General features: G+C 39.4%; 1 protein-coding gene across 1 annotated transcript in view; it reads right to left on the minus strand.

The window, feature by feature from the left end:
* Positions 1-16196, minus strand: part of SHC3 (SHC adaptor protein 3) — a 60253-nt gene that overhangs the window by 31426 nt on the left and 12631 nt on the right. The window contains exon 2 of the mRNA XM_059833851.1: positions 7833-7903. Within this exon, the coding sequence (XP_059689834.1) occupies positions 7833-7903 (71 nt within the window). The remainder of the gene's footprint in view (positions 1-7832; positions 7904-16196) is intronic.

Consider the following 16196-nt stretch of genomic DNA (forward strand, 5'->3'; position numbering starts at 1 on the left):
AACCCTCTATCTGCCAAGAACAAGGTCAATGATATGAAAAAACTAAAGAAAAATGTACTTGGAGGTTTAGATCTGTTAGGTAGCTCCAACCCTTTACCTTCTTTTGTGACCTTCAAGCTTTTTCCCACTCAGCCTGGTCTCTAGCTGTTTATTCTAGTAGTGGTCAGGGAGATGGAGAGAGAGAGAAATTAAAACGGCCTTCTGTTGCTAAATCAGGATCACAGTAACCTCCAAACTGGGTCCAGCCTAAGGTCATTTACTATAGTATCTTCTCTCTCAAAAAGTAGCCCATAGTAGGTATTTCAAAGGAAGGCATAGGAAACCTTACAAAAGTAAAATGCAAAAATTTAGTCTAACAAGTATTTTTCTCTAACCCCTAATTGGCTTCAAGTCCAAAGCAGGACGTTGGAGATAGATATCTTCCAAAACCTCTTTTTTATTAGAGAATTAAAGTTCGAACACTGCCCTTTTTAATAACCCCATAAGATATATGACATTTTACAAGTACACAAGCTGCATTTGCCAAAAAGGACCGTCCAGTGGTGATGAACTGTCTGGTGTGATTGGATATGTCATACGAAAGACACTCAAATTCTTTATGCCTTCATTTCTCTGTGTAATCAAGCTGCTAGGTGCTACTAGCAGAAGAACTTGAGAGTCTCTCTGTTTCCAAGGTGCTAGGCAGTTGTTAACATTGCATTGTGATTTGCATTTAAAACATGTTAAGACCACTCTACTTCAGTCCTTCTGCTTCTGCAGAACCACATGGAGTCACCAGCTTTCTGAAAAAACAGGGTACAGCTATGGTCATAACTGCTTCCCTGACCATTTGACTTTCAACTCTTCAATTAGGTTCAACCAGGCCAAGTGCCGGGTCCTTCACTTGGGTCACAACAACCCCATGCAACGCTACAGGCTTGGGGACGAGTGGCTGGAAAGCTCCCCTGCAGAAAAGGACCTGGGGGTGTTCAGAATCACAGAATCACAGATCACAGAATCACTACGGTTGGAAAAGACCTGTAAGATCATCAAGTCCAACCTGGGGGGGGAAAAAAAAAAACAAAAAAAAAAACAAAAAACCCACAAACAACCCACGCAAGCCAACCACCACACAACAACAACATGGCACAACACACCAAAAACCAACCCACCCAACACCACACAGCACCATGTCCATCAAGCTACATCCCACAATGCCACATCCACACGCTCCTTGAATACCTCCAGGGAGGGTGACTCTACCACCTCCCTGGGCAGCCTATTCCAATGTTTCACTACTCTCTCGGTGAAGAACTTTTTCCTAATATCTAGCCTGAACCTCCCCTGGTGCAACTTGAGGCCATTTCCTCTAGTCCTGTCACTAGTCACTTGGGAGAAGAGACCAACACCCACCTCTCTGCAACCCCCCTTCAGGTAGTTGTAGAGAGCGATAAGGTCTCCCCTCAGCCGCCTCTTCTCCAGGCTAAACAACCCCAGCTCCCTCAGCCGCTCCTCATAAGACTTGTGTTCCAGACCCCTCACCAGCTTTGTCGCCCTTCTCTGGACACGCTCCAGCACCTCAATGTCCTTCTTGTAGGGAGGGGCCCAAAACTGAACACAGTATTCGAGGTGCGGCCTCACCAGCGCCGAGTACAGGGGCACGATCACCTCCCTGCTCCTGCTGGCCACACCATTTCTGTTACAGGCCAGGATGCCGTTGGCCTTCTTGGCCACCTGGGCACACTGCTGGCTCATATTCAGCCGATGGACAGCTGTCTGAAGATGAGCCAGCAGTGTGCCCAAGTGGCCAAGAAGGCCAACGGCATCCTGGCCTGTATCAGAAATGGTGTGGCCAGCAGGAGCAGGGAGGTGATCGTGCCCCTGTACTCGGCTCTGATGAGGCCGCACCTCGAATCCTGTGTTCAGTTCTGGGCCCCTCCCTACAAGAAGGACATTGAGGTGCTGGAGTGTGTCCAGAGAAGGGCGACGAAGCTGGTGAGGGGTCTGGAGCACAAGTCTGATGAGGAGCGGCTGAGGGAACTGGGGTTGTTCAGTCTGGAGAAGAGGAGGCTGAGGGGAGACCTCATCGCTCTCTACAACTACCTGAAAGGGGGCTGCAGAGAGGTGGGTGTTGGTCTCTTCTCCCAAGTGACTAGCGACAGGACAAGAGGAAATGGCCTCAAGTTGCGCCAGGGAAGGTTTAGACTGGATATAAGGAAAAATTTCTTCACTGAGAGAGTGATGAGACACTGGAATAAACTGCCCAGGGAAGTGGTGGAGTCACCCTCACTGGAGGTGTTCAAGGAACGTGTGGACGAGGCATTGTGGGACATGGTTTAGTGGGCATGGTGGTGTTGGTTGATGGTTGGACTTGATGATCTTACAGGTCTTTTCCAACCTTAGTGATTCTGTGATTCTGTAATTTCCCCATCCCCTGACAGGCTCTTTGCTTTCTCACAAAGGCAAGTGGAATGGGGGAGCTCAATTAATTACTCTCACTCAGGCTTTGCATTACCATATATTAGTTGAATTAATCCAAATACTAGCTAACATTTTCCCCCTAATATTACATTAAAATGAAATATTTCAATGTTAAGCATACAAAAGCCTATTTATTCTAACCCATTTCTGTGCTAGTAACAGCTAAACTAGCAAATGTAAATTATTCTTTGACAGTATCAGGCACTATAGCTGTCATTGCCCCACTTAGAGGTGTGCTGTATGAATTATAAGGGTGTCCCCATCCACTTTTGGGAATGCTGCTTCCTGGTGAACTGAGCAGTAGTCAGCACCCAGTGCTTTCCAGAGCTTTGGCCCGGAAGTAACTGTGCCCAAGGAAAGAGTATTCTCAGTCACACCCCTTCCTGCATACAGCTGTGTATCCAGACTGTGGTGGAGGTATGTGTGTTCTGCCATCCCCTAAGCACTACCCCACATCCAGAGTCCACGCAGCAGAAAGCAGGGATGAACCACATTCACCTTCCAAGAAAGAGAGAGAGCATGTTAAGGAGGAGAATGAATACAGAATTCACTGCAGATAATACGTTACCTATCCGCCTTCAAAGATCACAGGGGAGACACTCTTCCTTTTCAATGTCTTCCATCCTTTTTTCAGTGATGCTTGCTGACAGTGAATTTCTGCAAAGAATAAAGCTACAGTTGAAAGAACCACTACATCAACTGAACTTCATTCATATTGTTTAGCACTGGACTTGAACCCAGCTCTAAAATCTGGATTTCCATCATCTCCTCTCCAGAAGCTTGGGATATTGGCATTAATGGGTTTGGTTTTCATTATTAATAAAGTTCAGGCCCCAAATTTGGAGAGGAATCTCTTTCAAATCCTTCAGCCCAACAGAGTTCAAGGAGAGGATTGGGATCAGAGTTTGGATTCAGGTCCACTGCTGATACAAAGTATTTCAGTCCTCTGATCTACTTGCTATTAACACAACATGCAAATAATGTTTTAGTCAGCACAGGGAGGTGTGACTTTCTGAAGCTGCATGCAGTAAACTGATTGCATTCAATTAGATACCAACGCACATGCAGCCTTGTAGTTCAGACACTGCTGTACAACAAACAGTGCATGCAACATTATTCTAATTCCAGTAACTACACGCATGCATACAACACAGTAGTGAAGACTCATTACACTATAATAGATTTAACAATAAGCATACAAACATATTATATGAACTGCAAACACTGCACACGTTGCAAAAGAATTTTACCTGATTTTTAAATTTTTTTTTAATAAACAGCCTGAGGGCACAAACGGCCTGGCCACACGAGCTTAAGAGTGGCCCCTTTCTGTGACGATGATGGTAGGTTTCAGATGAACTTAGGACCACTTGCCACCTGCGGTTAGCTCAGTAGTCTTGCCTGCTAGTCCTCCTGTTCCTCTGCTATGTTGAAAATGAAATGCTTCTGTTTGTCTTGCTGCCCAAGAAAGTCATCTTGACTTCACGTGTTACAAGAATTATCACTGGATAATTAATGATGCAACATGTGGATTCAGCTGGCTTTTATTTATCATTATGCAAAACTACTGACCCTTGGCTTGTGCATCCATTTATTGCTCAAGAATTCACACTACGTCACGTTCATTACACAAAAGAATAAATACAATACAACTGATTAATACTACTCTAGTTCTGCTATTTCTCCTGTAGTGAAAGAACCTTGAGACTTCAAATGGGATCAAAGGGAAAAATCTGTTATAAATTGTACATAGCTGTTCACTTTTCCTCAAATCAGATCCAAAATTAGGATAACAACACTTTTTGTCAGGCACCAGCAAGGTTGTTATGATCCGATGAAGAGTATGACAAGTGAAAGTGCTTGCTCACTGCTTTCATACGAAGACAAATGTATTGCTGCAAGTTTTAACATTTTAATTTACAAAAAGCGAAAAAGCAAAACAAAACCAACTCACAGGCCAGGTACAACAGCACTAGATGGCACAGGTTGATTTTTGACATTACTGTGACAAGGAAGGAAAGATCACGGACCAAACTGTTTACACTGGAGCTTCAATCCAGTTCCTGGAGTTGAAGTCACAGTTCTTCATTTGTCAGACGGGTCCGTGCATACACACTGATGTATATGATTTTCTAATGTGTTAATTACAACAGCTGGGATTTTCAAACCCATTCAAAATATCCGGACAACCTTTTCCCATTAACTTCTTACTTAAAATGGGTGTCTAACTCACTAGATAACTGGAAATCTTAGCCCAATTTTTAAGTAATTTCTAAATGTTCACCCAACAATTTAAGTGCCCTTTACAAGCACTAATTCGTTTAATCACACAGTTGTATGTGACTGGGGCTAATGGCTCCAAAATAACGCCCTATGTTTGCAGCAGAGCCAGAGACTACACATCTCACCCTCCCATGACAGCCACAGAAGTTTTTTTCTTCTAGGAATTGGTGCTGCTCATCTTACTTTGGGGTTTTGTTCCTCCTCAAGGCTAGCAGACAGATAAAGTGACATACGCAATAACCAGAAGACAGAAAAAAGGCAAATGTAGGATTCCCAATGGCTGACTTCCTATGTTCGAGCTCTGCAACGTGGAGGAAAAGCAAGGATAAGAAAGCAGACAGGGACAGGGATGTGATATGGTACTAGAAAGGGACTAAGTCCTTTGTATGTGTCAAGCACAATGTGTGTTTATAAGGAAGAGATGCATCCAGACGCTTCCACACTGAATCAGGTAACTTGGCTCATCTTTTCTGACTGTTTTTTAATTGTATTTAGTAAATACTGCATAATACCAGAATTCGTACTGGCCCAAGATGGATCACCTTCTTCTATGACTGGTTTTGCAAGGTCTTGGAAAAAATAACAGATTAAACAGGCATGATGCATGCAGTAGGATCAATTTATAAAGTTATGGGTCAGAAAGGGATTTGAGCTGCCTTGACATCCATTTCTGGAGCATAGAGAAGTTTACACAGCCCCATATACAGAAAAGCTTTTACTGCAGCTATGTGTCTAGGTTCCTCAGCCGGAGCAGTCACAGCTACCATTACTAGATCTCCAGACCCAAGCCTCAGTCACACTCCATCATGACCGGTCAGGTTACAAGAACAGTTTTCTTACTGGTGCCAGGCTGCAAAGAAACCAGCAATCGACATGCCTAAATATAAATGTATGACATAGTGGACATAAATGTAACTTTCAGGTATTTTTATTTTATTTGTAATCAAAGGGCTGCACAGACCTTTTGGTGCCAGGTGTCATCTTAAGAGGGAATTGGTGCCTGTAATATCAGAACATCAGCCTTATTAATTCAGTATATACCTTGAGGCCTGTGTTATGTTTCTTAATGTGCATAAGCGAGGTAATCAGCAAATGTGAATATTAATAATTCCTTAAGAATATTTTCTTGATAAAGAATAGGCTCGTATGTTAAATGCTACATGACAAAGCATGGCACAGACTGCTTCCCATGGGTGCTTAAGACATGACATGGGGATCTCTAGAGCCAGATGAATTAATGAAATGCAGTTTAAGATACCAGACCCTGATTCAAAAGTCACCTAAAAACTATTACTTTCAAAAAAGTTTTCAATCAGGAACCACATGATCAGAATGATGAGTTAATGAGTCTTCATTGTTTTATGATAAACAGAAAATTGCAAAAGCAAATAACAAGCAAAACAGGAAGATACGGCTTCCTGCTTGAAAACATATCCTACACTCTAGATGTGGTCAGAGGAAGATGAGCCAAGAAAATGCCCACCACGTAGTCAAATATGCTATAACTTCCACAGGAAAAAAATACAATTCCAAGTCTGTTTCACAGTAAAAGCCAAGAATCATTTATGTATTGAAAGAACTATAAGACAAAGATACCTTGTTTGTGCAGACCATATTGCTTTAGATCTGCAAATATGCTTAAGTATTAATGGCAGAGTTGTGCCTTTAAGCTAGATAATAAGGAAAGTGCAACACTATTCCAATGAAGACGTATAGTGAAAGAGACTGTGCAGAAAAATAAAGCTGAATTCAGTTCACCTTCAGGTATAGAATACAAAAACAATAACTATCACAATTGTTTCATAAGCCAGTATCATTTAACTTCCAAGTGGTAAATACAAACGTGCGACCTGCATTGAAACTACAAGCCTGCTTAGACATTAAATCATTATAAAAGGTCACTGCTGCAAATACCACAGAAATGTACATGACGAGTTTGAAAAAGTACAGTAGTAAAATTCTCAAATGCCTACATTGCCTGAAAAGCAGAATTCTGTCATTTACCTGTCCTTGTGCTTTTAGACCCCTCATCAACATAGTATCTTGACAAATTAATGATTAACATTTTGTGAGCACTGACAGGGTCCAATTCAAAGCTGCTGTATGCAAGTGTAACTCAAAGTCAATGCATATAGACCATATGATTGGCATTCAAGCCTAAAAATAAGTATTTTTTCTCATTTAATAAAAGAAATACTTAGCTGTCTATGGTATGACAAATGGTTTATGATAGACTATCAGCAACTGTAAGATGCCTCCAAGAGGTGAAATTCAAGCACTGTATCCAGTCATATCACTTTATATGTGTGCTTTTGGAAAGAATTACTTCATTATTTCAATGACAGAATTTGAAAACGTGGTCTCTACAGTCCTCCAAAATCAGTGAGCTCAGCTTTTCAAGGGAAAATGCCTGCAAAATACTATTTCCTATAGTTCTCAGAAAATAGTCTCCTAGGAAAAAAATTATTCATGGACACTTCTTAAGACAGTGCTGTATTTATGTACTGCTCTTACAAAAATACCGTGACAGGTTTAAAAGAATTGTAGTAAGAACCTAATACAAGCTTATTGTTTCTTACATACAATCTGGAAAAGACAACATTCTTTCATTTGTCTCTGGTATCACCGTGGTGGTATATTTTTATTTTTATCCTTTGTACAGCCAGTTTGTAATCTGACATCTTTTCATAAGAAATTACTATACAAACGTATAAACATGCAGCTCCAAACCAGCTCCCTAGACCAATTTTGACAAATGCATTGTAGACTTTAAGCATATTCTAATTCTCACTGGCTGAAATGTCACAAAATTGGTACCCAGATAAGTGCCTTATTTGGCATAATAAACAAGCAAGAATTTTCTAAAGCAGTTCCTGGCACATCAAAAGACCATGAAGAAAATATCCTTTAAGCTCCATTGGAGCTGTATTAATACCAGGTGAGAGATTTAACTGTAAAATCAAAATTAAAACGTGGACTTACAGTATCCAAAAATTATTTACTACGTGTTTTGCCGTCTTCCTGGCCTTTCCACTTTGGAGACACAATTCAGAAGTTACTTTAAAAAACATACTTGTACAAAGTCTTACCTTGCAATCTGTGTTCTAGTATTGAAGTCAAGAGATCTCATTGAGCGTAAGACTTCTATACACCCCAAGTACTGTAAGGAAAAAGGAACAGTTGGAAAATGTATTATAATTATTTTTGAGTTCTGGGAGAAAATGCAGTTAATCATTAAAAGGCATTGTACAATTATTATTTTCACATTTGATTTATCCTATGTGTCAGGTAGGCTTTTGTTATTATGTTCCTGTATGTCACAGGTTTGTTCCATAAACATTTTTTTTCATTTAAGTGTCAAGTTTGGTTCAATATATCTTTTTACATTTACTCTAATCACTGTATTACAACTAGTTCATAATGTGTTGATGTGCTTCTTAATTTTCCTCTATCTTAATTGTTCCATTTTAGATATAAAGCTAGTCAAAGTAAAAAATAATATTAATGAAAAAGGAAATGTGGTAAAGCAAGTTCATCTAGCACTGGCTAGTAGGAAAATCTTATATAAGAGGGAGAGAACTAAGTCTCATTAGTACAAAAAAGGTGAAATATAGCAGGGAAAGCTGAAAAGAGCACTAGCAATTCAAAGAGGATTCCTTAATAACCAGCTCAGGAATATATGGGATTTAATATTTTGATTAGTGACACTAGTATAAAGATATAGGAAAATGCTAACAAAATATACTAATAACCCATGCTGGGAGATGGCTTCAAAAGGGTCATTCAAGAGAGGAATGACATGAAGATTAGCTAATATTAGGAAAAGACCATACTTACTGACCCAGATTTCTGCCCTCCATCTCTATGAAAAAGAGGTAGTGCCGTTAGAAAATATGTTAGAATGCAACAGTGTCTATCACAGGAGTGAGAAAAACTCAGGTGAATCTTCTAGATTTGCTTCCAAAAATGGGCATAATTTGTGTGTGCTGAAGTCTACATGTAGCTACAGCTCTTGTCAGATATTTGGATAGTGGCTTTGTAAATATCAACTGCATATGCCATGGAAGTATCTTTGGATGTAGGTTAAGTACTCAACCACGCACCTCATTTTTGAAAGTCAGGGGAAACAGGGATCAGTCTTTACATAATGAGGCTGATAATGTTATTCTAGTACTGTGGGTTTGTATCAGCTTTTATATCCGTTTTATATCAGTTTTTGTATCTATTTGCAGCATAATGCAATCTATTTGGGTATGAAACTGGTGCAAAACAATCAAGTGAGGCCACCATTTTGTGTCTGTTTGGGAATTTTATTTATACTCAAAAAATGATCTTTTAATTAGAGAATTACTACATCAGTAACTAACCTATCTAGAATCTCAGCAATGCTTTTTCCATAGAAGCACATATGTCACAAACTGTTTACAAGCCAAGGGAGTATCTAGTTTGTTTTCACATGTCCGTTATTATTTAATTTATTGCTATCAAATATTATGAAGTCACTAGAACACTGAATAAAATAAACTAGAATATCAAGTGACTCCTATTCATTAAATTGCTTGAAGTTGGATTTTAATAGCCCACAGTTTCTGGGAAGGGTTGTTTCAAGATCCATTTCCTATAATTTTTTAGAAATCTCCTCCATCCTTATCTTATGTTTTTTGAAGAGCTTGTAAAATCCTCATGAAAAATGTCTTGTCTATAGAGATCCTGGCACACGGAGCTTTCAAGCTAAGGGTCATACTCTTAAGCTGTTTAGATTCTCATCACTCCTCCATCAGTGCAAAATTAGGTAACCCTTGTGTCTTATTAAAAGTAGATTCCTTTTTTACATATACATCTGCCTGAGTACTTAAAGCATCCAGAACAACATTTTCATGCTCTGATGCAGGAAGTTAAGCCATTAACTCTATTTTTAAGTATCTCAGAGGGTGATTTGATTTGAGTTCGTTAAACATCAATTGAGATAATCAGCTGAAGTCAGTTAACTTATGCCAATATACAGCAATGAAAGATGTTTTCCTGTACTCTTTTTGTGTCATTTTGCTTTAGTTCTAGGATGCTTTTACAGACAAATTTTCCCAAATATTTATTTCATGAGATACTTTTATAATTAAATATGCTGTAAATGGTATAACTGGTCAAAGGTATCCCAGGGATTTTTTGCTACTGAAATACTTGGTTTTCATTATTTCATCAACCTGTTCATTTAGCCCGCTTGATACTAAAACACTCTTGGATTGCACTTGTTCCTTCACTTATCTGTATTTGCCACAAGTCTTCTAAAGTGAAGTAATTGTACAATTTTGAGAACCAGGTCCAACATTTTAGAAGCAATCTCTGAAAGGCAGTTTGACAAGTACATGCAGGCGTGCAAATAAATACACAAACACGTGCACACAAGTCACTGTCAAAATAAACACACAAATCATTAGACAAATACCCATAAACATACTTAGAAGGCGTGCACTTAGACTCCTTTGAGTCATACTACCTGATCTGCATTAACAAAAGTAGAGACAAAACCAGACTGAAAGAAGGTCAGATGGAAAAATTACCCTGTGCTTGTTTTATGTATAGCATGGAGACAGCTGAACACGACATAGTAAGGCTTGCAGTATTCCTGACTGATCAAGGCAAAGATGGCAACTGATTTTCTGGCATAAAAGATGTGAACACTTAATCACCACGGCATGTTTTCAAGTAACGAAATTACTATAAAAACTGACATTCAAAAGGTCCAAAGGCCAACTACAGGGACATATAACTCACCTACTGCTATGCTTCAATTATTCCCCAAGACCAACACTGCTCTCTAAAAATATCCATTTGAAGTACATCCTGACAAGGATCCACAGAAAGGAGACATACAACCAAGATAGCAAGTAAATAAATTATTCATTTATTTCAACAAATAAATATCCTGATTAAAAAGAAATGCTATCTTTTGCTTTAGGCATTCCATGAAACATTTAAAATATAGTTATAAAACAGTCTACTTCTAAAAAGCTCCTCTTCAACCAGCACTTCATGTATATTCCAACCAGTCAGCTACTGTGCACTGTGATATTTATGAGCTCCCAACAGCATCCTCCCTCTCATTGCTCAGGAAACAAATACACCAAGATGCAGCCCACCTTGAAGTAGGAAGATTTGGGACTACCAGTTCCAAGATCTCTCAGATAAAGTTCTGTCTTCTGTATGCTTTCTAAGATTTGAATGAGTTTCCAGCTTGTATACCTTCATTGAATGGTACTATGCCCTGAGGAAGGAGTGTTTCATATGAATGAATGCCTTCCCATTCAGAGGTTTTAGATTCATAACTAGTACTTTGCATGTTAAACAGCACGTTGCAGAAGCTGATGTAAATCTAAAAGCAGTGTGCACATAATCCTGGGACTATACCTCTCTCATTGCATGAGGTTCCGTACTAGTTACAATTTTTCCAGGTAACTGTAAGAGAAGGCCATATATCCCAGGTTTCTGGTTTGTCCAATTGGTGAAGATATTTTCCGTATTCCCTAAAGTACCTCTGCCTTCTCTATGACGCAGTCAGAAAATTCTTGTTTAACAACTAAAATTTTTTACTGTACCCTGTGTAAGAAAGGGTATTGAGTTCTCCCAACATTTGTCAGAAACAGACAGTTCAACACAGGAGTTCCAAGCGCATTCATGTGCTTGGAGTGAAGAGAAAAGGCAAACGAGGGTAGTCACTGTCAGAGATGCCTTTTGCCCCAGGAACATAAACCACCTTGTTCAGTGTTTCCTAACGAGCTCATTGAAAACACCAAGTTACTGGAAGAAATCTTCCATTGTTTGACTCAGAAGCTAGTAGTAACAATAGCAACAAATATTTTTATAAAAACATAGCAAGATGTAGCCCCATACAGCACTGCAGTACTTCAACCTAGGAGTGACAAATGCTTGAATGCTTGGATGGCATATGCGTATCTAACAGCAGACGAGTGTTTGTCCAGAACATGGGTAGCATGAAGATCTGCCCATCACCTACCCTCAAACAAAATTAAGGACTCCTAATCTCTGAGTCTGAACTAGTGGAGTATCATTAGCTCTCCAAAACTGCATGGGTATTCTTAGTAAATTAGGATAGACTGGTTATAATCTGTGTAACCAGATGACCATCATCAAATCTGAGTGGTTCACAACATTGCAGATTGTACCTGCAACACAGTGCCTCGTGCAAGTTATATAAGAGGTAACATGGTTACATCAGCAAACAGAGGTGCATTAGCATTGTCAGCCAAAAAACAGCCAGTACCTTCAAACATCGATGTATCTGAAATCTGCACTGATGTTGCATAGTTGCTGCTAATAGCCTGGGGGCCAAAAAAATAGATTCAGATTCCCAGGGTTCTGGGTGGCATATGCAGATCTAATATTTGAAAATAGAAATCTCTGAAACATATTATAAGATACCAGTCAATTCACCACAAGTTTCTCCCTCACAGGCTTAGGCTGTGCTTTTACTTGGCAAGTATGCAAAAGTGAGCATCTTTTTACTTGCCACATGTGTTCCTCATGTGTATCTCAAGTCATATGCCTACATTTTCATGGTTCCTTGTGGGGGGAGGTGTTTATTTGTTTGTTTGGTTTGGGGGGGGGGGGGGGGGGGGTGTGTTTTGCATCTTATTCTTATTAGCCAAAGAGCTAGCCCAGAATTAAAGTATGCCATGAAAGTAAATGAATAGTTAGTATGGATTGACTAGTGCTAGTTAATTCCAGTTGAGGACTCCCTTATTTAAAAATGAGAGCTTTTATTTCAAATTCAGATTCTGTTGCTTCTATCGCAACATGCATCATCAAAATGACAGTTCCTTCTAATTTCAGATATCATCACTAACAGCCAAAGCAGCTTGTGAAATGAGCACTGAGAGTTCCACAATGTTCCACAGTACTTGCAACTTACTTTCAAGTTTGCAATCTACCCTAACTCATGTTAAAATTCAAGCCTAGATACACCCTAACAAGCAGGGCATAATACAAAAATAGTAACAGCCAAGGACTTGATTTCAAGATAAGTTTGTCCACATGTAACTAGGGAGCCAGTCAGGATTTTTAATATCCATATTGATGCATAAAAAGGAGAAGAAGAAAACCACAAAAGCAACCCAATTCATAGCCAGAGAATACAGGATTGATAATTACAAGTACCTTACAAAATTAGTTTTTCTCTTTAGCAAATTAATAAGAAGAAGTAAACCTGAATCCTTTTGCTATCACATTAGATGAATTTCCCAGCTTAACTGAATTTACAATACCCACCCTCTAAACCACTGAAGTGAAAAAAAACCCCAAACAAACAAGGAACTGTAATCAGAAGGTGTTCCCTTCAATAAAATAAACTAAGTAAAAGAAAAATAAGTTCAGAATACTTCCTAATTTTTTTAATTGTGCTTTAACTGAACATTTATTACCTTGAATACCTTACTAATTTGACTGACATGCACCACAAATTACTTAATTGAGCTAATCAGCCAGAAAAGATCACAAAAAGAGACAATAGCTTATCACAACATACATTTGCTTCTTTACTTCATAAGGTGATCATAGTGCAGTTATATGTATTTGATTAAACTACATAGTATCCTGTAGCAGTAAATTTATTAATTTTGTGAAGACAGTGGAATCTTAGAAGCATTATAAATTCATGAAAACACTCAACTTTTATGTTGAGAGAAAAAGTGAGAAAAATACATTTTCCTGAAATACTTCAGGCACATCTGGCAATACAAAATCCTTGCCAATCCATAAAAAACCCCTCTGACTGGTGGTTGCCAGTCTGCCGGGTACTTCATAGTATTCATCGCTAACAGAGGCAGTAAGAAGTCATTGACAAAAATCTGTCTGAAGAAATACAGTAACAATACAGTCCTTGCTATTTTTTAAGATAAACTGGGTACAGAGTTATACCTAGAATTTCAAATACATAATTATCCTTTCAGATACCCATAGCAAAATGTCTTACCCTATGGTAAAGCACTTCCAGAGATGGCTGTAAAGATACTGGCATGTGGCAAGAGGACCTTTCCTTCCACATCTTCAGGAGGAAAGGTAACTGCTTGGTATTTTTGCAGGCAGATCTTTTATCCTTACTCACGCAGCCTATACAAGAAGGACATAAAGCCTCCACATCAATAACTTGACCCTTTGAATCTGACATAGTGTGCACACCCCTGTACCAGACTAGCTCATCAGATTTGTGTGGGAGGCAGAGAAGGTCTGGAGGCATGGGTCTGCATCCAGGTAGATGTGGGAATCCTCTTTTTAATATGAAACAATGGTTCCCCATCCTGATCACAACAAATGGCCCAGACATAGAAAACTGACCTTCCTGAGTTCTTTTTCACCTAGATTCTCCTATTAGCAGAGCAAAATGAAGAGGAAAGAAGGGAAGGACAGAAGGAGAGTGTGCTAAATAACAGTGGGGATGTATTGCATGTTACTCACAAACCTAACAAGCTTCTTCAGGGGCTATCCTCTTAAGCACAGTTACCTTTAACTGCAATCATTTGCTAATAACGCTTAGTCTTTAACAACAATTAGTACTGACCGGTATTTACAGCACTCACATAAGTTTGTATAAAATTTTGTTTCCAATAGTAATGAATTAAAATAAAATGTGCTTATACAGCAGCTTGAAAAGCATAAATCCTCTTGCCAGTTACCAGAAAGACTTTCAGCCCTTTTCAAAACAGGTAAATGGTTGATTTAGTCAGGCTAAATATGGAGGCAGCCTATGTTTTGAATTCACACTGAGTAAAAGGATTGCTTTAGAAGGAGGGGTACTCTGAAGACATGTCTACATAGCAAAGACTGAAGCTGTCATGCATATTCCATCAGTACAGCAGACAAGAGGTAGGATATGAGCTGATGTGATGAGCAGATATGAGGACTGAATACTGTAGGAAGCTCCTAAGTCTGAATTTTACACTTGGAATCTTCTAAACATAGAGTTACTGCATTCATACTTATAAAGAGTATATATAAAGGGACTTTATACATATAATGCTAGTCATTGACCTAAGGATGTAGCTCAGCTACCCAACTGGGCCATAGATTTTGGTGGGACCTCAGTAAATTTTTCTGGACTCAACAGTCAGCTAGCCCACTGGAGCACAGGAGCTACTTCTGAAGCCAAAATAGAACAAAAAGTAGCAGTATAGGGAGGTACTTCTCTGTATTACTCAGAAGTCAGCATTTTCTGAAGACCTGCACTCTAATGTGCAATAAGCTTTTTTCTTTGGTTTTTTTTTTTTAACCTTAACAGCTGTTAAGAGGGTGTTTGCCAAACCTCAGGCAAACCTTTTCATGGTAGATGGAGAACCACTGCATGTTGTTCTGCCATCACTGTGGCAAACATCCCACCCAAACTCTGGCACCATGGAAGTCTGCAGGACACCCTTTCACTGTAGGTGTTGCTGATAATGCAAAGCACTCATCGGGCAGAAGAGGCAGCCTTTGGCAAATACTGGCTACCATCGACTGAGCAGATAGCAGTGCAGTGGGAAGAAGGTCTCACATGCACACAACCATCCAGATTATGTCAGTGTGTCTAGATATTTTAAGCAGAAGGATAGAATGAAAGATTAGTTCTGTGACATTTCTAATGTAGGGTGAGTTACAGTATTAGAAAAAGCTGGGGGCAAAAGCAAGACTGGATATTCAGAGAGAAATAAATTCATATGAGCAATAGTCACAGAGCTTTAAGTCAGCTGCTAGAGATTTCAGTTTCTCTGGTAGTTTGGGATATAAATATTTGCCTTTAAATGCTCTGCTTAGCTATCAAGTAACACAATATTGAGATTTTACCTAATATGAGTGGTATTCCCCAGCCATGCCATAGTCTCCTGCCCTTCCCTCCCCTTGGGGCAAGACAGATCTTCAGGGCTACTCGAAGACGCAGATCTCTGAGGGTACCTGATGACTGTGCTCGACCAGTGTATGCTAAGGAACTTGCTCTGTACCTCTGCCCCGTGCGTCCCCGGTATCTGCACAACAGCACACCTGCTTGGGAAAGCAGCAATCCTGCATAAAGAAACACTGGCAGTCTTGTTCTGAATGAGGAAAAGGCCCTATATTTAGACATTGTCAGAATCTAACACCAAAAATGTGTCATAAACATACACTCATGAAAAAAAGAAAGGCACTATTGTGTGCTTTCATACTTCTGCAGCTGGTAATTTTTATACCAGTAAGTAATCATGTATAGACCTTTACAGTGAATCAATATTTCCCCCAAAGAGTTTTTTCTCATTAAAGAATGCATGTTCTAATCCAGACAGAACACTCTAAGTAAGGATTGATTGAATGGAAATGGAACGGAAAATCTAAAAACAAGTCTTCTTTGGGGTTCAACTACAAATAAGCCTTGACCCTTCAGCTGTAAATTTATCATCACAAATTGCTCCACAAGACAAGTAAACCAACAGAGC

The sequence above is a fragment of the Gavia stellata genome, chromosome Z, assembly GCF_030936135.1.
Source record: "Gavia stellata isolate bGavSte3 chromosome Z, bGavSte3.hap2, whole genome shotgun sequence".
NCBI lineage: Eukaryota > Metazoa > Chordata > Aves > Gaviiformes > Gaviidae > Gavia > Gavia stellata.